Source organism: Homalodisca vitripennis, chromosome X (genome assembly GCF_021130785.1).
Source record: "Homalodisca vitripennis isolate AUS2020 chromosome X, UT_GWSS_2.1, whole genome shotgun sequence".
Lineage (NCBI taxonomy): Eukaryota > Metazoa > Arthropoda > Insecta > Hemiptera > Cicadellidae > Homalodisca > Homalodisca vitripennis.
Window position 1 is genome coordinate 9,421,702 of NC_060215.1, and position 21,503 is coordinate 9,443,204.

Below are 21,503 nucleotides of genomic sequence, written 5' to 3' on the forward strand. Positions count from 1 at the left end.
ATACTTCAGGTTTATCCTATACCGTATTTAATTCCTATAAAATACATATGAGATACATACTACAGCTTTTACTACATATAACATATTACAAAATACATACTATACAATACAAGTGTCTACACATCACTTATTAAACATAACAACAATTATTAGTTATGAAAACAGAATGACTAACTCTGACTAGAGATGGATCGCCCTAATAGGTCGGACTTCGGAGCGAGTTGGACGAGTTCTTGCCGAGTCGTCCTAGCTCGGGTTCCCTTCACGTTATACAAGTCAACTCGACTCGAGTAGAAACGAATGTCAATGGATTCTGACTCGAATTGACCGTTTAAATGTATTCGACTCGTCACGTCGCTAATTATTATAGAGCTAGTGTTTTAATTCAGACTTTGATCCACTGGAAAGTCAAAGTAAAAAATAACGTAAATTTATGTAAATCACTGTACCTATTATTTCATTGTTGTGTGAAATGTGAAAGACGATTTGTACAACTCTATAGCACATTTTTGGTGATACTTTTAGAGTATCACACCATTATTTACTCTACTGGACCAAGTCTAATTCGCATTAGTTGAGTAGGAGTGTGGTTGAAAGGTAACTTAATACATGAGCGTTAGTGTGGTTAGTACGGACGATTGAGCAAGTCAAACAATGGCCAAAATTTGTGTAATAAGTAAAACGTGGTTATTACCGTATTTAGTCACTGCAACTGTGATTACAAAACTTATATTTCAATGATACTGTGAAGTTTTATAATATAGATAAATACGAAGAATGAATATTAGAACACATAAGTAACCTCTAAAGTTAGAAACTGTATGCAATTTACCAAAATATCAAATATATGATTGTCATCTTAATAACATCTGGATATCCAAAACCTCGTCCCCTTCCTGTCTGTAGTGTTGTTTAAACTTAATAACCCGATAGGATTCTGAGAGTTTTAGTAGATATTCTGAGCTGGTCCTGTGGTTGTCCGTCCAATCCTAGATCCTAACGAACTTGCCTTTATCCACTAGGTCCACATCCATTCCTTACATCTTTTTTTACTTTGGCTCTATTCCTCAGAATGGCCAAGTACGAGCTTGGATGATCTGTTTTACTGTACCATTTCTGCTTACATATCTAACCCATACCTTATCCCATATGAAAAGTGGTTCCAAATCGCTTACTCTTTTCGTCATACTCTTGTTCTGATTGTCTCATAATTAATTACAATATCGCATTGTCCTGTCAGTTGTTATTCATGATTTTCTTTTGCGAATACCCACATGATACAGGATCAGACCGAGATAATTTCAAAGAGTTGGAACAATCTCATTCTTTAGGGTGCTGTTTACGGCAGTGGCTTAATGAAAATGAGTTTCCTAAATTACAGTATGTAGTACCAGATAGTGGTACTGTAAAGAACATGACTTTTTAAGTTCAGCTCAATCAACCGAACCAATAAGAGCTCTCCGTGTAGTGCTCGTACCTAGTCAAGGTCAAGTCACCGCGTACACGTGTTCTGTACACTACGTCTGCCGAACAGTGATTTTTATTCATTTATTGTGAAATGACACTCTGTGGCGTCTGCGGTATTGTGTGTAGTGATGCTAGCAGCATTAAGTACACTGCATGTGAAAATTGTTTTCATCTTCACTGTGTGAAAACTGAGAGCGAGGAGAAAATCAAACGGAATACCAAGGACTGGAAGTGTGCTTCGTGTAAAGGTAAATCATCAACCCTTGGACGTGTGAAATCAAATGTATCAACTTCTGATCCCTTAACGAAGGACTTCCTTGTAAATGTCATGAAGAGTTTAAAAAAGAGGTATTTAGTGAAATAGCTGTTTTCAAAAATTAAGTAACCCAGCTTTCTACATCTGTGCAGTAGGTTTCCAATATGTTAGACGTATCACACATATTAATGGAAGAGATTAAAAAGAAGCTGATAGAAGTTCAAAATGAAAACCAGGCGATGAAGGCAAGTAACCAGGCCTTAGTTATGGGACTACGGGAGAGGATGCGAAACCTGGAGCAATACACCAGGTGAACAACATAGAGATCAGCGGTGTGCCACAGTCGAGGGCTGAGAGCATCACAGATCTGCTGACGGATGTAGGAGCAGCACTTGGTGTGGAGGTGAAGGAGACAGACGTGGCCGCTACACACCGGATGCCCTCGTAGAGAACCGACCGGGAGCCCTCCGTCATCGTCCAGTTCACGGCCAGGAGGGTCAAGGAGCAGTGGATCGCAGGGTTCCGGAAGAAGAAGAGTCTGACAGCCCGAGACATCAACCAGCACTTCCTAGTCCGACGTGTGTTTGTCAACGACCATCTCTTGCCGGAAAACAAGCAATCCCTCTCCAAACTGAAGCAGAAGGACCGATAACTCGACTAAAAGTTCACCTGGTGCCGAGACAGAAAATTCTTCGCCAGGAAAGCGGATGGTCAGCCAGTGAAGAAGATCAACTCCTATGAGGACATGGACAAACTCAATTAAACTTGTAAGTTGCACCCAAACGTACCATGGAATGTTCATAGATTAGTATTAAATAACTTAAGTAGTATGCAAAAAACAACAAACTCAGATCAGATCGGCTTCAATAGTTTTTTCTTTTCACATAACAATTTAAACAAGAATTTAATTTATGCCAATATACGAAGTATGAGGTAAAATTTTGATAGCTTTTTGTTAGTCCTGAACTAAATTAAACATCAAATAAGTTTTATTGTTCTTAGCGAAATTTGGATTGGCAGTGACGAGGTTGAACTTTGCAACATTCCCGGGTACAATGTATTCCACAGCTGCAACAGTAACTTCCGGTCGGGAGTAATATTATGTTATGTTTTATCTGACATCAATGTATACAATTTAAACTTAAATTGTACAACAGCTGATACTTTACTTTTAAAAATTAAATTTGACGAATTCTTTTTCAACATATTTTGCATATATAGATTACATGGTTATTCTGAACATGATTTTGTTGTTGAATTAGGTGATAAATTAGAGTCAGTCACTAATTCTACTATTCTGATTGGTGACGTTAACCTGAATACTTTTGATAATACGCCAAGTACACATAATTATTTAAGTTTGCTGAGCAGTAATGGATTTGTGTAGTTTATAGATTCCCCTACTAGAATAACTGCTAATTCCCAAACTTGTATTGACCACATTTTATTAGACACCGTAATATTTCCATGTTCAAGAGTAAAATATTTGACGTAGGTTTGACAGACCATTGCATGTTAGGCTTAAGAATAGTTTTTCCGATTTTGCAAAATCAGTCTAGTGCTTTTAATGTAAACAATAACAATAGCTTTCCAACCCTGGTTGATTTTGAACAGTTTTCGTTGAAGCTTAGTAATATTGACTGGAATGTATGTTTTGCCTCACAAGATGTTGATGATAATTTTAATTGTTTTCCCGATATTTTGAGTAATGTTATGGAAAACTGTACAACAATTCAAAACTTAAAAAATTGTAAACTTAATAAGGCCAGGTTAAGAAGTCCTTGGATTAACTCTAATTTAATTAATAACATTCACAGAAAAGTCCAGACCATATTATAGGAATTGTTATATTTTTACTATAGGTTCTGTAATAATTTAAAATTGGAAATCAGTAAAACCAAAAATAGGTAATATTCTGCAAAAATTAGCGAAACTAAGGGAGATACAGCTCGTCAATGAAAAATTTTAAACTCTCTAAGCGAGCCTAATGATAAAATATCTGTTGATAGAATAGAATTAGATAACGGAGTAATCTTATCTGATCCTCGTATAGTAGCCGACACAATCAAAAAAATACCTAATCGAAGTACAGTCGAGCAAATCGTCAAACGAGGTCAATGAACTTAACTTAACTACTAGACTGTCTTCTTTTGTCTTCTTCCAACAAATGAAAACGAAGTGTTGTAAATTATAAAAAAATTGAAAAATAAAAAATCGTCAGGTTTTGATAACATTACGGTAGCATTGATTAAACACATCGCCCATTTAATTTCTCATGTTCTTGTCACAATTATAAATTTAAGTATCGTTACTGGTAAATTTCCAGAAAAATTAAAGTCCAGTGTAGTTGTGCCAATTTATAAGAAGAACGCGTCTATAAAATTGGACAACCTTCGCCCAATTACTTTGCTTTCAATATTTTCTAAGATTTTTGAAAAATTAATGAAAATAAAATTATTTACTTATTTAAATAATATACAATTTTTTGGTGAGAATCAGTATGGTTTTAGGGAAGGTAGATCTACTGAAGATGCCCTCATTTATGTTACAAACATGATCTATTCTAGCTTGAACGAGGGTAAAAAATCTACTGACCTATTCATAGATTTTAAAAGGGCATTTTATTTAGTGGATCACAATATTTTACTATTAAAGCTGGAGTCGGTGGGAGCGGGGGTGTAGCCTTGAGCTGGTTCCGTAGCCATTCTTAGCCTCTATATTAAATATTTAAATGTCCCTCCCCAGAAAACGAATCCATATTGGTCTAGAATTTACTAGAGCAAAATAAAGAGATTCTAATAAGCTTTTATCACAGAAGTTTCGCAAAAAATAAAATTTTATAGTAGTCAATTTAAGTTTGTTTTGCAATAATGTAATGTGTTTTGCCCAAGTTAATTTTGAATCAAAAATTATTTCAAGGTACTTAAATTGAGTTTCCTTCTTTATACACTTACAATCCGAAGATTATTTATGCTTCCTGTACAGCTTAATTCGTAAAATTTGAAATCATTATTAAAGTTGAACTCATTAAAATCAAAATTTACGTATTTAGTTGTATCAACGTTAACAAACATTCTATTTACTTGACACCATAGTCTTAAAATTAAAAGATCATCATTTATTTGGTCCCACAAGGATTGTAAATTTGTTTGAGAGTAAAAGATTACAATATCGTCAGCAAACGCGCTAGCCCTTCCGTTGAAATTATGCTCTAATAAATCATTAATGAAAAGTAGGAACAAAATGGCAGATATGACACTGCCTTGTGGCACGCCTGATTTGACAGGTAGCGGAGCGCTGACTGACTGGCCAACTCGCACCCGCTGCTCCCGCCCGGTGAGGAAGCTACGGAACCAGCTCAAGGCTACACCCCCGCTCCCACCGACTCCAGCTTTAATAGTAAAATATTGTGATCCACTAAATAAAATGCCCTTTTAAAATCTATGAATAGGTCAGTAGATTTTTTACCCTCGTTCAAGCTAGAATAGATCATGTTTGTAACATAAATGAGGGCATCTTCAGTAGATCTACCTTCCCTAAAACCATACTGATTCTCACCAAAAAATTGTATATTATTTAAATAAGTAAATAATTTTATTTTCATTAATTTTTCAAAAATCTTAGAAAATATTGAAAGCAAAGTAATTGGGCGAAGGTTGTCCAATTTTATAGACGCGTTCTTCTTATAAATTGGCACAACTACACTGGACTTTAATTTTTCTGGAAATTTACCAGTAACGATACTTAAATTTATAATTGTGACAAGAACATGAGAAATTAAATGGGCGATGTGTTTAATCAATGCTACCGTAATGTTATCAAAACCTGACGATTTTTTATTTTTCAATTTTTTTATAATTTACAACACTTCGTTTTCATTTGTTGGAAGAAGACAAAAGAAGACAGTCTAGTAGTTAAGTTAAGTTCATTGACCTCGTTTGACGATTTGCTCGACTGTACTTCGATTAGGTATTTTTTTGATTGTGTCGGCTACTATACGAGGATCAGATAAGATTACTCCGTTATCTAATTCTATTCTATCAACAGATATTTTATCATTAGGCTCGCTTAGAGAGTTTAAAATTTTTCATTGACGAGCTGTATCTCCCTTAGTTTCGCTAATTTTTGCAGAATATTACCTATTTTTGGTTTTACTGATTTCCAATTTTAAATTATTACAGAACCTATAGTAAAAATATAACAATTCCTATAATATGGTCTGGACTTTTCTGTGAATGTTATTAATTAAATTAGAGTTAATCCAAGGACTTCTTAACCTGGCCTTATTAAGTTTACAATTTTTTAAGTTTTGAATTGTTGTACAGTTTTCCATAACATTACTCAAAATATCGGGAAAACAATTAAAATTATCATCAACATCTTGTGAGGCAAAACATACATTCCAGTCAATATTACTAAGCTTCAACGAAAACTGTTCAAAATCAACCAGGGTTGGAAAGCTATTGTTATTGTTTACATTAAAAGCACTAGACTGATTTTGCAAAATCGGAAAAACTATTCTTAAGCCTAACATGCAATGGTCTGTCAAACCTACGTCAAATATTTTACTCTTGAACATGGAAATATTACGGTGTCTAATAAAATGTGGTCAATACAAGTTTGGGAATTAGCAGTTATTCTAGTAGGGGAATCTATAAACTACACAAATCCATTACTGCTCAGCAAACTTAAATAATTATGTGTACTTGGCGTATTATCAAAAGTATTCAGGTTAACGTCACCAATCAGAATAGTAGAATTAGTGACTGACTCTAATTTATCACCTAATTCAACAACAAAATCATGTTCAGAATAACCATGTAATCTATATATGCAAAATATGTTGAAAAAGAATTCGTCAAATTTAATTTTTAAAAGTAAAGTATCAGCTGTTGTACAATTTAAGTTTAAATTGTATACATTGATGTCAGATAAAACATAACATAATATTACTCCCGACCGGAAGTTACTGTTGCAGCTGTGGAATACATTGTACCCGGGAATGTTGCAAAGTTCAACCTCGTCACTGCCAATCCAAATTTCGCTAAGAACAATAAAACTTATTTGATGTTTAATTTAGTTCAGGACTAACAAAAAGCTATCAAAATTTTACCTCATACTTCGTATATTGGCATAAATTAAATTCTTGTTTAAATTGTTATGTGAAAAGAAAAAACTATTGAAGCCGATCTGATCTGAGTTTGTTGTTTTTTGCATACTACTTAAGTTATTTAATACTAATCTATGAACATTCCATGGTACGTTTGGGTGCAACTTACAAGTTTAATTGAGTTTGTCCATGTCCTCATAGGAGTTGATCTTCTTCACTGGCTGACCATCCGCTTTCCTGGCGAAGAATTTTCTGTCTCGGCACCAGGTGAACTTTTAGTCGAGTTATCGGTCCTTCTGCTTCAGTTTGGAGAGGGATTGCTTGTTTTCCGGCAAGAGATGGTCGTTGACAAACACACGTCGGACTAGGAAGTGCTGGTTGATGTCTCGGGCTGTCAGACTCTTCTTCTTCCGGAACCCTGCGATCCACTGCTCCTTGACCCTCCTGGCCGTGAACTGGACGATGACGGAGGGCTCCCGGTCGGTTCTCTACGAGGGCATCCGGTGTGTAGCGGCCACGTCTGTCTCCTTCACCTCCACACCAAGTGCTGCTCCTACATCCGTCAGCAGATCTGTGATGCTCTCAGCCCTCGACTGTGGCACACCGCTGATCTCTATGTTGTTCACCTGGTGTATTGCTCCAGGTTTCGCATCCTCTCCCGTAGTCCCATAACTAAGGCCTGGTTACTTGCCTTCAGCGCCTGGTTTTCATTTTGAACTTCTATCAGCTTCTTTTTAATCTCTTCCATTAATATGTGTGATACGTCTAACATATTGGAAACCTACTGCACAGATGTAGAAAGCTGGGTTACTTAATTTTTGAAAACAGCTATTTCACTAAATACCTCTTTTTTTAAACTCTTCATGACATTTACAAGGAAGTCCTTCGTTAAGGGATCAGAAGTTGATACATTTGATTTCACACGTCCAAGGGTTGATGATTTACCTTTACACGAAGCACACTTCCAGTCCTTGGTATTCCGTTTGATTTTCTCCTCGCTCTCAGTTTTCACACAGTGAAGATGAAAACAATTTTCACATGCAGTGTACTTAATGCTGCTAGCATCACTACACACAATACCGCAGACGCCACAGAGTGTCATTTCACAATAAATGAATAAAAATCACTGTTCGGCAGACGTAGTGTACAGAACACGTGTACGCGGTGACTTGACCTTGACTAGGTACGAGCACTACACGGAGAGCTCTTATTGGTTCGGTTGATTGAGCTGAACTTAAAAAGTCATGTTCTTTACAGTACCACTATCTGGTACTACATACTGTAATTTAGGAAACTCATTTTCATTAAGCCACTGCCGTAAACAGCACCCTAAAGAATGAGATTGTTCCAACTCTTTGAAATTATCTCGGTCTGATCCTGTATCATGTGGGTATTCGCAAAAGAAAATCATGAATAACAACTGACAGGACAATGCGATATTGTAATTAATTATGAGACAATCAGAACAAGAGTATGACGAAAAGAGTAAGCGATTTGGAACCACTTTTCATATGGGATAAGGTATGGGTTAGATATGTAAGCAGAAATGGTACAGTAAAACAGATCATCCAAGCTCGTACTTGGCCATTCTGAGGAATAGAGCCAAAGTAAAAAAAGATGTAAGGAATGGATGTGGACCTAGTGGATAAAGGCAAGTTCGTTAGGATCTAGGATTGGACGGACAACCACAGGACCAGCTCAGAATATCTACTAAAACTCTCAGAATCCTATCGGGTTATTAAGTTTAAACAACACTACAGACAGGAAGGGGACGAGGTTTTGGATATCCAGATGTTATTAAGATGACAATCATATATTTGATATTTTGGTAAATTGCATACAGTTTCTAACTTTAGAGGTTACTTATGTGTTCTAATATTCATTCTTCGTATTTATCTATATTATAAAACTTCACAGTATCATTGAAATATAAGTTTTGTAATCACAGTTGCAGTGACTAAATACGGTAATAACCACGTTTTACTTATTACACAAATTTTGGCCATTGTTTGACTTGCTCAATCGTCCGTACTAACCACACTAACGCTCATGTATTAAGTTACCTTTCAACCACACTCCTACTCAACTAATGCGAATTAGACTTGGTCCAGTAGAGTAAATAATGGTGTGATACTCTAAAAGTATCACCAAAAATGTGCTATAGAGTTGTACAAATCGTCTTTCACATTTCACACAACAATGAAATAATAGGTACAGTGATTTACATAAATTTACGTTATTTTTTACTTTGACTTTCCAGTGGATCAAAGTCTGAATTAAAACACTAGCTCTATAATAATTAGCGACGTGACGAGTCGAATACATTTAAACGGTCAATTCGAGTCAGAATCCATTGACATTCGTTTCTACTCGAGTCGAGTTGACTTGTATAACGTGAAGGGAACCCGAGCTAGGACGACTCGGCAAGAACTCGTCCAACTCGCTCCGAAGTCCGACCTATTAGGGCGATCCATCTCTAGTCAGAGTTAGTCATTCTGTTTTCATAACTAATAATTGTTGTTATGTTTAATAAGTGATGTGTAGACACTTGTATTGTATAGTATGTATTTTGTAATATGTTATATGTAGTAAAAGCTGTAGTATGTATCTCATATGTATTTTATAGGAATTAAATACGGTATAGGATAAACCTGAAGTATCTTTTGTTTGTTTACAAACTCTCTTATTATCTAATAAAGTACTAATTCAAATTAATTATTCTAACAAAAGGAATAAATACTAAAGTAATACAGTGATATTGCGAATCGGTTCTGACTTTACTCGTATCAACTGAGCAGGTAAGTGAATTTGAAGGAGTAAAATATATACGAGACGGCTGGAGGTCCGCAAATGCCAATATTGCGAATAGTGAATTCGAGTCGGCTGAACTTGAATGCCAGAAAGAGTCGGCTGACTCGAGTCACGACTCAAGTAGTTAAGGTATTCGAATACGAGTTACTCGAGTTGAAAGAGTATTCGACGTGACATAACTAATAATAATAATATTCCTTTATTGTCCAAGCATATTCTCAGTTACAAACTGTTAATCAGATCAACATTTGTCACATACTTAATGCCTATCTACACTAAATAATAACATATTATACGGTACAATAACATTTTATTTCTTAAACTAAAATGAATGAAAACATTTAACCGAATTTCAAACATGTTTGCCAAATACATCGTTAATATACATTAAATATTATATTTATTTCCATAATAGCGAAGACCTTGTGGATAAACCATAACGTCATTATCCTGCACACGGTTTTTTATTGTAAAAAGGTTGGCGGTATCCGTATAGAGAGACACATGATAATAACGTCTCAAGCCGTAGGCAAATGTAACATCGCTGTTTTGAATTTTATATTATTTCTGTCCCCCACAGAGAATCTGTTACCGTGTGCAGGATAGCAGCAAATACTGCCAGTACCAATGAATGCATGACCTGCGGTCTTGCGGATTGCGGACGTAGATCCATAAATCTGCACAAGCTTCTCAGCATACATAGAGCTCTCTGAATTGTGCAAATAATATGACCAGACAAAGATCTCAGCCAACACGACTCCAAGAGTCTTATTCTCTCTGCCGAGCGTAACCTGCACAAATTTATCGCTGAGGTTCTGTACTAATTCTTGTGGATCAGTATGCAAGACAGCTCACATTGAGTCTGAGACCATTGCTCTCTGACATTTTTGAATGTTGAGAGAATCAGGATTGATGTCATTAAACTATAGGCTCATGTGACAAGTACAGTTGGCAATGATCTGCTTATTGGTGAACAGTCCAGAACTGATGGAATTGGGAAGATCATATGTGTACTGGTTGAACAATATGGGCCCCAAGCAACTGCTCTGTAGAAAGCTGCGCTGTTCTTGTTGAAGGCGTCCCTGATTTCCCACTCCTAATTTTTTAAATCTACAGGTGACATTTCAAATAAGTTTGAACCGAAGCCACAGTCTTATCATCACTTCATAATATGTCAATTTGACAATTATTATCTCATGTTCAATAGAATCAAATGCTTGAGAGTAATCCAGTAGCACAAATGAGCTACATTTCATAATATATTTTGCATCGTAAAAGTCACTGAACAAATTAAATAGTACTGTTCCTGTACTATTATTCTTCTGAAACGAGATTGCAGTATTCGGAGTATTTGTCTCTCTTCTATGAAACCGTTTAAGCGGTGGATAGCGATATTTTCAATTATTTTTGACATGGCAGGAAGAATAATAATCGGTCGTAATTACTGTGTGCTAGTGGGTCTGGTTACTTTAGGCAATGGTATCACTATGCTATATCTCTTTTTAGAGTTTTAAGGGAATTTACCATTCATTAACAATTTATTTATCAGGTGAGTAATTGCTCCAAGTGCATTACTAACGGCCTTCACAGTCTGTACAGAGATCTCATCATTACCAACCGCTCTAGATTTGATTTAATTTATGGCTCATTTTACATCAGCTTCTATTGCTTTTGTAATAGTAAATTGTTTAGCTCCATCGCTTTCACTGTTTTTTAAATTGGCCATTTTAATGTTTACTCCATTACCAGATCCCATATCAACAAAATGTTTATCTATATAATTTACTTTTACCCCAGGAGGAAGACTAGTACTTTTTGATCTATTAACTACATTCCATTCTTTTAGATTTGACCAGCATTCTTTCGGTACATGAGATAATGGCAATTTTTCACAAAAGAATTACTTTCTCGTTTCACAAATCAGTCTGTTTAGAGTGATTCAGACTCTTTTGTATCAATTTAGTACTCAATTTTTTATCCTCTTCCAAAATTTATTTCTAGACCTGTTCTATTCTTTAGCGATTCTACGTATTTTTTTTCTCTTCTCCATGGAGATTTATATTTACAGTACTCATTTTTTACAAAAAAAATTGGGCATGCTCGTTAAAGATCTGTTTTATGTAGCTTGTTATGAATCTTTCAATGTTATCAACATTCTCAAATATTTTGCTAACTCCCAATTAATTAACCTTTGCATTTTCCGCGATGATTCTTTCTGAATAAACTTTGAAAAGTTTCTATAACTTACAAGTGTTTTGGTCTCTTTTTTCTTTCTTACATCTAATACTCAGATAAACAAGTTCATGGTCTGTAATTATAATTCCTTGACGAATCATTAGAATAGATGCAACAATAAAGCCGATCCTCTCAATTTCGGCTGACTTGTCCATTATTTTATGGTCTATCAAATTAGCCGACTTGTCCGTCACTATTGTCGGTTCTTTGATAAATTAGATTGTCTTGAACTCTTACAAGAACCTGCGTAAGTAGCATGTTTCGTCACCCCCTTTAGTTGACAGCTCGATGTTATCTCCAAGCGTCATGACAGATTTCACTTCAATAGCTAGATCCACAAATATAGAGTGAAACATATCCGAGACAGATATATTTCACATTATGTGACATGTTCACAAACAATCCCAGTTAACTCTTTTCATTTTTAGTACTACTCAAAGGTTTTCAATAACGTCCTTAGATTAATAGATACCGTATTGCTCAAATACATTCAGCCTAACTCTGAGGATTTTTAATGTTTTAAATTTAGTATGAAATATTATATTATATTATGAAATTCCTACAAGCAGCATTTCTGAGAAGGCCGAAGTTATGAGACACGACCGTTATACTGTCAGTGGGAATATTATTATTGCATTATATTTTTTGTTTCTGGAATTATTGGCTGTTTTTCTAATTTTAATACATAAAATGTTGGCATTAAAGCCATAGAGGTAAATTCTTCATATTGAACCTATTTTACAGGACGAGGACGTTGCTTTTTGATATATTCTGTACATATTTGTTATTTTGATCGCATATGCAAAGTCTAGATTCGTATTCGTAGTTATATGAGGTTTACTTTTATTACAAGTGTTAATTTTGTTGAATCGAAAGTTTTGTTAGTTTTCATATAGAAATTTAAATAAGTAGTGTTAATTCAGTGAAAGTCGTAAGCCTACCTTAAGCATTAGTTGAAGTGATTCCCTTTCTTAATGAAAAAATTTAGTGATTAACTTCTAGGTGAAGAGACAAAATAATAACTTTGTTTTCCATTGGCAGAAGACAAAACGCCTTACTCAAAGGAAAGAAGGATGAAAGAAAACTCCCAACTATTGTTACATTCGTAATCTTTTTAAGTAAGTACCCTAGTACAAAGCTTTAATTTTAACGGTATTATTTTATGTTATATTTGTAATAACACAACTAGTCTATATGCTTAATTGTTTTTAGTAGGGTATGGTATTGATTGTCAGTTTACATTTAGCCTATTCCAAGAAACTGGTATTCTTTTTGAATTGTATGGATGATTGAGTTTGGCCCTGGAATAGGCTAAATTCTCTGATGGTGCTATTTAGTGTTGGTCTTGAAAATATAAATGTAGTTACTAAAAGTAACTCTTTAGTGATGAAATTGTATTCCTCCTATGACTACCAGACACATGCTTCCATTATGGTTGGATAATAAGCCCGACCAACCAGCCAAATCTTATTGTCCTAGGCAAACTAAAATAATATCGTGAATGGGAAACAGTAAGCTCTGTTTTACTCTGTAGCTGGACACCAGCAATGACCATGTATCAGAATAAGTTAGTTTAATCCGTTTTCTGTACTAGATATTCAAGGCTAGGCTAGAAGTTATTATATTTTTAACGCTCATTACTTTTTGATTTGATTTTGATTACATTTGGCGATAGACATGTTCAAATTAGTAAAAACTTACAGTTAGTAATTACATAAAACTAATTTTGGTGGTGAATTTGAAATACCTCTTTTCCTCAAAGAATAGAACTCATGTGAGGTATACCAGATTGTCTCTCAAGAGCTATAGTACTCTAGTGAGCCCATACAGATCTGTGTATCAGATATGGTTTCACAAATCTTTTGTTAGAATATGAATTATTGCTGAATGAACTAAACTAACGGTTTCCCTATCAAACCAACCCTGGAAAACATTTTTAAAAATGTAGTGTGCCTAATTCTGTAGGTCTTGGATTCGATTCTCAATTTTTCAAATATAAACATACGTACTGTCATCATTTAAAAATAAATGTCTTTGTTAACATAGCACACTCGAGAAAATAAAACATTAATATTTTTGTATTTTAAAATGGGAATGGAACACTGTGAAATATAAGACTTTCCTTATTACTACCATGTAATGAGAGCAGTTGTGAAGATAATGACAATATTTTCATGTTTACTTTAACAATAAACTCAGCGTTATTTTGGTGTTCTCGTAAAGTGTTGTAGCCTATTCAACAAAATGTTTTACTTGTATCAAGACCTTTAAAATGGTGTATAACAATATATCTTTACATGTGAAAAACTCAAGATCAAACCCCATGTGTACAGATTTTGTCACACCTGTTTTTAAATAGTTATGAAAATGTTTTAAAAACCCTCAGGGAAAACTGTTAGCTTCACAACTTTGGGATAATTTGTTCCTTTACAACTGATTTTAGACACTATACTTTATATTACAAATATTTTAATATTTATTTATTAATATTTTAAATTAGATTTTAGATTCTGTCTTCATCTAACTACTATTTCAACTACTGGTACATTGTTTAAAACTATTCAGTGAACTTGACCGAAGACAGAATGATAACGGAGCTAAATGGTGGGGGGTTAGACGCTGAACCAAGCGGAAGGTGAACTGGAGCTAAACTCAACATTCAAATTGAATGAAACCTTTAAACAGCTACGTTATGTGTAGAAGACTGATTTGCTCCGTCATACTTTTGGATCGTGTCTAAAACATAGTGCATTCAATTTCGCACCTGATGAGTCAATGAGAACACTCTTCACCTATATTACACTTGAGTTTGTAGTCTTAGTGTCTCTAATGTCGAAACGACGATCGTCTCTAAGCAAAGAGTTCGTTTTGAGCTTTTTCATCAGCCTTATTTTATCTCTTCTGACAAACTTGGACTCCAGGTTCCAAGAGCCAAGACAGTGACAGCATCAGATTCCAGATGCTGCACTATGAGGATGGTGAACTGGAGCTGAACTCAACATTCACAGAATGATACATCAGGAGGTGCAGGGTTGGCCTTTTCTTAAATTTAAAAATCTTAAACATCATACGTAGGATTTTCTATTTTAGTTCATTCCTACTGATTTTTATCATTTTCTAATGTAGAATGTATTATAGTTAATCTAGTTTTTATAAAAAGTAGACATAATAACTTTACCATACATATTACACAAGCGAAAAATGTACAATTTTGAAACTTTCACTTAGTGAGTAAAGTTTTTATTTTCCTTATCTACAGTAATTGAAACACTGTGACAAAGTTACAACTTCAGATTGATACTGCAGATATAGGGATCTAGGTACACAGGCCTAATTAATGGAAACAAAATCCAAATTGTGTAATTTGAAACTTTTTTGTGATTAGTGTATATAACGTTACATAAATTGCAGTTAACTCATTAATACCTTTTTCAACTGAAGTCTTTGCTTCTGTTGGTCATTGTAATGTTTAGGGTAATACCAAACCCAGCAACATCCTGAACTAAATTTTAAGACTATTTACCAATTGGCAAATTGCAATCGTTTGACGTACTATTACTCACCGAGCCTTGTTAAAGCACCGTTATGCTAAAATTGACCACAACATTCTGCCAGTGTTTAACATGTTCGCTATCAACTGCCACAAATGTGGTAGCCCGGTTATTACCACAGCCAGTGCGTCTAAAAAGATAGCGGTAATTCTAAGCTATATATGGGTCAACCTCGATTTTTCTCATATTACAATATAATGTTCCAATAGTCAATTAGAAAAGGAAATGACTAGAATTTCTTGCTGGAAAGCAGTTATAGGGAGCAGGCAACCTCCAGACGGTCATATATTGCTTAGATACTGCACAGTGGTTTAGATATACCCAGATCATGCACGATGCCTGCCCGCTGCGCAGCGCTTTGCGCTGCTTGCTCTTTTAGAAAAAAATTAACTCGAGTAGTTCCAAATTTGAAGCCCAGATCACGTCAGTGCCCCTGATCACTAATAGGTAATTCTAAGCAATATATGACCGTCTGGCAGTTGCCTGCTCTCTATAACTGCTTTCCGGCAAGAAATTCTAGTCATTTCCTTTTCTAATTGACTATTGGAAAATTATATTGTAATATGAGAAAAATCGAGGTTGACCCATATATTGCTTAGAATTACCAAGATAGCCTACCTACAGACCAGGCCTAATGAACTTGGCCTTCGCCATAGCCCACAAGTAAAACTTTATAATATGGGTCAATATAGTTCTATATATTGTAATACTATCCAATATCCAGTAATTACTACAAAATTTCAATATGTTTTTAAATTTTTTATTCTTTTTCTGGAGTGCCGCAAATGTGCGGAGCTTAGTCTGTACTATACAAAGTAGGGTCTTATCTATATAGTTTTCCATTCAAGTACATCCGTGTAATTCTAGGATTGAGTAATAAATAAAACTAATTATATTTACAAATTAGTATAATGGAACACAAATGACACTATCTTATATTATAAACAAAGGTTAAAACTCACACAAAAGTGCCTTTTTCATTGCTTACACATACAAATTACTAAATGAAGCAACCTCATGCCATATTAATTTGTTTGGTTGTTTGTTATTGAACTGTTTTACTCTATTACTTGTGATATTCGTTGAAGCATTTTTTTATACAGAGTCCAAACGACGTCCTTTTAGGTCTTTGCAATCGGAACATGTATAGTGAGAATAAGTTCTCTTCTTATAAACTGATCTGCACACATAGCATCTCATCCTAAAAAGGCAACCTTGACAGGTGAATCAGTTTTCTTCTGAAGATTTACAAATACGTTGAAGAGGCCTAGCTACAGGTTCTACTCTGACGTAATGTTCAATAATAACATCCCTGAAGTCAAGATATGTGATTTTCCTTTAAAATTTGAATGTAAATAGGCAGCATTCTATAGTACTACATATAGGGGATGAAAAAAGATCTTGATGTACCATCTAAGGGACTTCCGACTAGAAAACAGTTTGTTAAACTATTAGAAATAAAAAGTAGTACTACATTTATATTTTGTAGGCCACATTTTTAGTATTTTAATAACTCCCATTTGAATGTTATTAAATCCATGTGGAGAAACTCCATGTGATCTGGAAGGCTGTTTCACAAACATTGTGGTTTAGGCAGCATGAAGGTGTTCGGAGTTGAATGTAATGATGTTCTTCAAATAAACTTAGAGCTGTGTAGAAAGAAATATTCAAATAGTTTTGCTAAAGCAGAAATTCAAACTGTAATTTTCTACATTAGTTGGGTCACCACTTTTGAATATACATAGTTTACATCCATATTGAAGAATTTGAGAAAATTTACCATGTTTATCAAAGCATGGATACACATAGTTATAAGTGAGGTAAAAACGTCACTCAAACTATTTAAAAGATAAATTACTTTTTGATAGTCATTTATTAAACTAATCAAAATGTTGATTCTACGTAAAACGATTGAATATATAAACACCCAAAAAAGCAGTCCATAATCTTTTTGCTAATAGAATTAGAATTACTTTAACGGTGAAATATTACATTTTTGCTTTATCAGTAAGAGACTCTATGAGTGAAACCAATTAGAACATTAAATAAGTGTCACTAGCCATATTTCCAAGTTACTCAGGTTATTGTTGATTATAAGGAAGGTTGTATCATCATCATAGGCTACAGAATGTGTTTTTAATGTGTTGATAATAGTAAATAATTTATATCAATTAGGAAAAGAAGGGGATCCAAGACAGAGTCCTTTTTTAAAGAAGCCTTCTTACTAACCGAAGCTGTGGAACATCCTACCCAAGGCTTTGAAAAGATATGAATTAAAGAGGGCTTCAGAGTTTCTATGGGCCGTGACAACTACCTGGTTCATGCTATTCAAGATTCTCAGATTTAACCAATCATTTAAAACTATCTGACACATGACCTATGTACAACCTGCACATTATTATCGTATTTGATATGTTACTGTACTGGAAGTTCATGTAATGAAGAATTTGGCTAGTGACTATTGTCCTCTGGCCCATGGGGACATACATATGAGAAATTGTGAGTTCATCAGGAAGGATGCCATCATCAAGAAAACGATTTACACACTGTTAGAGTCGAACAAAAAATGATACTTAACAATAAATTATTGTATACATGTTATAACAAATCTTTAACATTGCTATGGATATTGGTATTATTGTTGTCCATATCACCATAAAATATGTTAGGCAAGAAACTATCGATTTTCATTTTGGTTTCCTTATCGGAATAAAATAATCGTTAGTAGTAATTTGTTTGTCGCTTTCTGTGTTAGATTTGATTACATCCACGCAGCATTACATTTATGAAGGAAACAAGTTATTTCCAGCCATTTGTCATCGTTCATTGATAAAAAATAAATCAATAACAGTAAGTTTTGAGATCTGCAATCTGAACTCTCCCTCAGGTGGATGACTGGCCAACCAACACACAATAACTACAATATAGGTTAAAATAAACAAATCATACCAGAGCGTTGTGACATGCATAAGTAAGGAATGTCAACAAACCAGAGGTGTGTCAACTCCATAACCACTATCTTTAAGACATACTCTTAATAAAAACATAACATTAATTATTAAAACTGTACTAAAGAATACAGGTGACAATAGGCCTACACTGAATAAAGTTCAAAAAGTAATAATCTTTAGTTCAGAAAAATACTTTCACACTGTTTCAGAGAATTTTGAATCAAGCATAACTTATTTGGCTTTTTTTCTGAACTTTAAATTGCATAGACTTTGTGTAAATGATTATTAGCATAATAAATTTGTTTCAAAACTTCTACATTACACAGGATACCTGTCAAAAGAATTTTTACATTGATTAATGTACAGTAGCCTCCTCTTTAATAATAAGAGTACAAACAACAAGTTATATATCATAATTTCACTTAACCCAGTATTAAACATTGAAACTAGTAGATACATTAAAAACAGTTAATCGGTCATAACCGAGGGCCATCATCATGTTAGTCTCAATACAAACAATGTTAAACCTCAAATCTTTCTGCAGGTACTGATGCCGTCAAAACTACATTAATGAATTAAAAAGTCATAGTTTGTTTGATATCAACTAAAATGTAGATGCTTCTCAATATATTCCTAATACTAAATTTAGAATGCTCTAAAAAAGTCTTTTCAAGTGAGATTTTTGTAAGTTCTAACTTTTCTTGCAGAGAAACACTATCTGATTTCCTCTTTTAGTTATAGTTTTCATCTCCTCACTAAGAACTGAACACTTCAGTTTTAAAGAAGCAAGAGCATTATCTTATAACCATTTAAAAAGATACATTTTTAGACAATGACTGCTTTCTTATCACCATTATGGTGATGTCACTAGCCTATTCAGTATGTAAATGAAATAAAAACAGCTGGCAATGATTAATTATGAATGTCTATAGGTCAAATGTTTTCAATATTTATAACTGATAATCATGATTCGATTGTGGTGGTGGCCCCTTATATTGTAACCCACATTGGTTCCATGTCAACATGAAAGAAGAATGTTTCTTTCTACATCAGAAAAAATCCCAGTTCATGTAACTCATATAATAGGTCATAGTTAGTAAACAAATGTAAAAATATATTTTATAACCTATTGGTTTTTCAAGTAAAGTTAATAGATTTTCAGCTACCCTTTAACCCAGTGGAAGGGGGTTCACCAGCTGAAATCATAACCTTTTTACCTAGTAATGTGACAATTGAGGTGATATGTGGTAACCAAGAAAAAAAGGATGCCAAAAAAGACTTTGTTCTTGTAGAGTTAGTATGAAGCTTAAGTTGAAGCACAACACGAAGTGTTAGTTAAAATATCATTTGTTATTTCAGGATTTTAAAAAATCTTTCAAATATCTCAACAGGAATCTTTTCTTGAAAATTAGCTTGCAATTCCATTTTGCATATCTCAGCATCATTACTTGTATCAGGAAAGCCATTAGGTAGGTATAATTTTTATCCATTTCAGTACATGTACAGTACTTACATAGGTACTAGCAACTGTTCTGTTGCGGTTATTACTGTCATTAACATTTAACTGTTGTAGTGCAATATATACTTCGTCCGAAATAAAATATGGCTTAATTGACATTATATTGCCAGAAAATGTAAAACAGAAAGTTCAAAATTATTTTAATTTGCTGGGTGGGATTATTAGGTTGGATATGGTGGTAAAAAATGTAAACTAAATAAATTTAATATAATATTTTAAAACCAGTTCAATATGACATGGTAGGAAATATGAACACTTACAATCAGTATTATTTAGAAACACTTGATTCTGTTGGAATCCATTAAAGGCGGTTAATGTTGCACATTCCAAGGCAAAAAACTGATAAGAATGTTTTATTTTCTCTTTCAATGATCCACAGCGTATACAAAAGTTCGTACAAAATGAGTAATTTAGAAGATGAGCATTTAAAATTAGTACTGTTTTACTTATGTTGATGTTGCTGTTTTGTTACAGATGGTTGTTAATGGGGGATGTTTTCATAGCCTGGTTATTCCCTACAATAATCATGTCGATTTGACAAATTTTACAAGCATGGCAGGGAAAGCAGTTCTAATTTGTAGGCCGAATTCCCATCCCTTTGTGGTAAGTACATCGTACATTTATACAGATAGATTGTATCCAAACAAAGATCTCTCAATTCACTAAATGTGTATTTTGTATTTTACCTTCCAGCTTTAGATTAGCTACGATAAAGTTTTCTTTTAATAATGAATAACAACTTTTTATTGCTGATTCTGTGGTATGTAGGCCTTTCAGACTACGGTTTCTTTCCAAGTAAAATTACAAATTATTTACAAATATCTTTACTTTAAATTGTAAGAATTAGGTCGCTATTAGCCATGGACAACTAGCTGACTAGCAAACTATAGGCCGGTCAACCAGCTATACAACAGCATTAATTTGGAATCATCTTGGTTACTAAAATGATATTGAGTGGTATACAGCTCCTGTTTCTTGTCCTTTTAATTAAAAAGAGTAAGATAAGAGTAATAAGGTTTTGGAAATACTCGTTGTTAGTTCCTAGGCTTAGCACAAGACTACATTACACAATATTTAATGACTCTTGTGCTGATAAAAATAAACTTTGTAATTACCTTTGGATGTCAAAAGCTACATTTGACATTTTAATTATGCCACCATTAGTTTCTCACAAACGACTAAATTAATGGTTCAATCTTTACCAAATAATAGAGCATACGCATCTCTATAGCGTATGCATTCTACACAGTAAATGAATTCATGGAACATAACATTGCATAATAAATAAATAAAAATGTAGGATTAAAATTTTATAAATTAAACAAAAATTGTATCTAAAATTATTTGGATATTCAATTAAATTCAAAATTCTATATTTACAAATTGTACAATATGTATAATGAATAGCATAAACGTCACAATCAATATAACTATTTTATACATGCTAATATAATTTATAGAAAGTTCTAAACTTCAAAACTGTAATTTAAAATAATTAAAATTTTTTTTTAAATCATCAGTAGAGTACAGAGCCAGATTTGTCAGGTGTGATTTCCGTTTGTATTTGTAATTATTTGGACTTTTTATTGTACTAGTTCTAAAT

The 21,503-nt window shown here is 33.9% G+C and overlaps 1 protein-coding gene across 6 annotated transcripts in view; it reads left to right on the plus strand.

Moving 5' to 3' along the window:
• The first annotated feature begins 12,664 nt into the window (after positions 1 to 12,664).
• The window catches only part of LOC124368659 (sarcolemmal membrane-associated protein), a 142,219-nt gene continuing 133,380 nt past the window's right edge, over positions 12,665 to 21,503 (plus strand). For 2 of the 6 annotated variants that reach the window (XR_006922981.1, XM_046825913.1), the window contains exons 1-2: positions 12,668 to 12,997; positions 20,375 to 20,503. Coding sequence is in view for 5 of the 6 variants with exons in the window: in XM_046825913.1 (XP_046681869.1) it covers positions 20,375 to 20,503 (129 nt within the window). In the remaining variant the exon portion in view is untranslated. Of the gene's footprint in view, positions 12,998 to 20,374; positions 20,504 to 21,503 lie in introns of all 6 variants that reach the window. The other 4 variants (XM_046825915.1, XM_046825910.1, XM_046825912.1 and 1 more) reach the window with 4 other exon arrangements.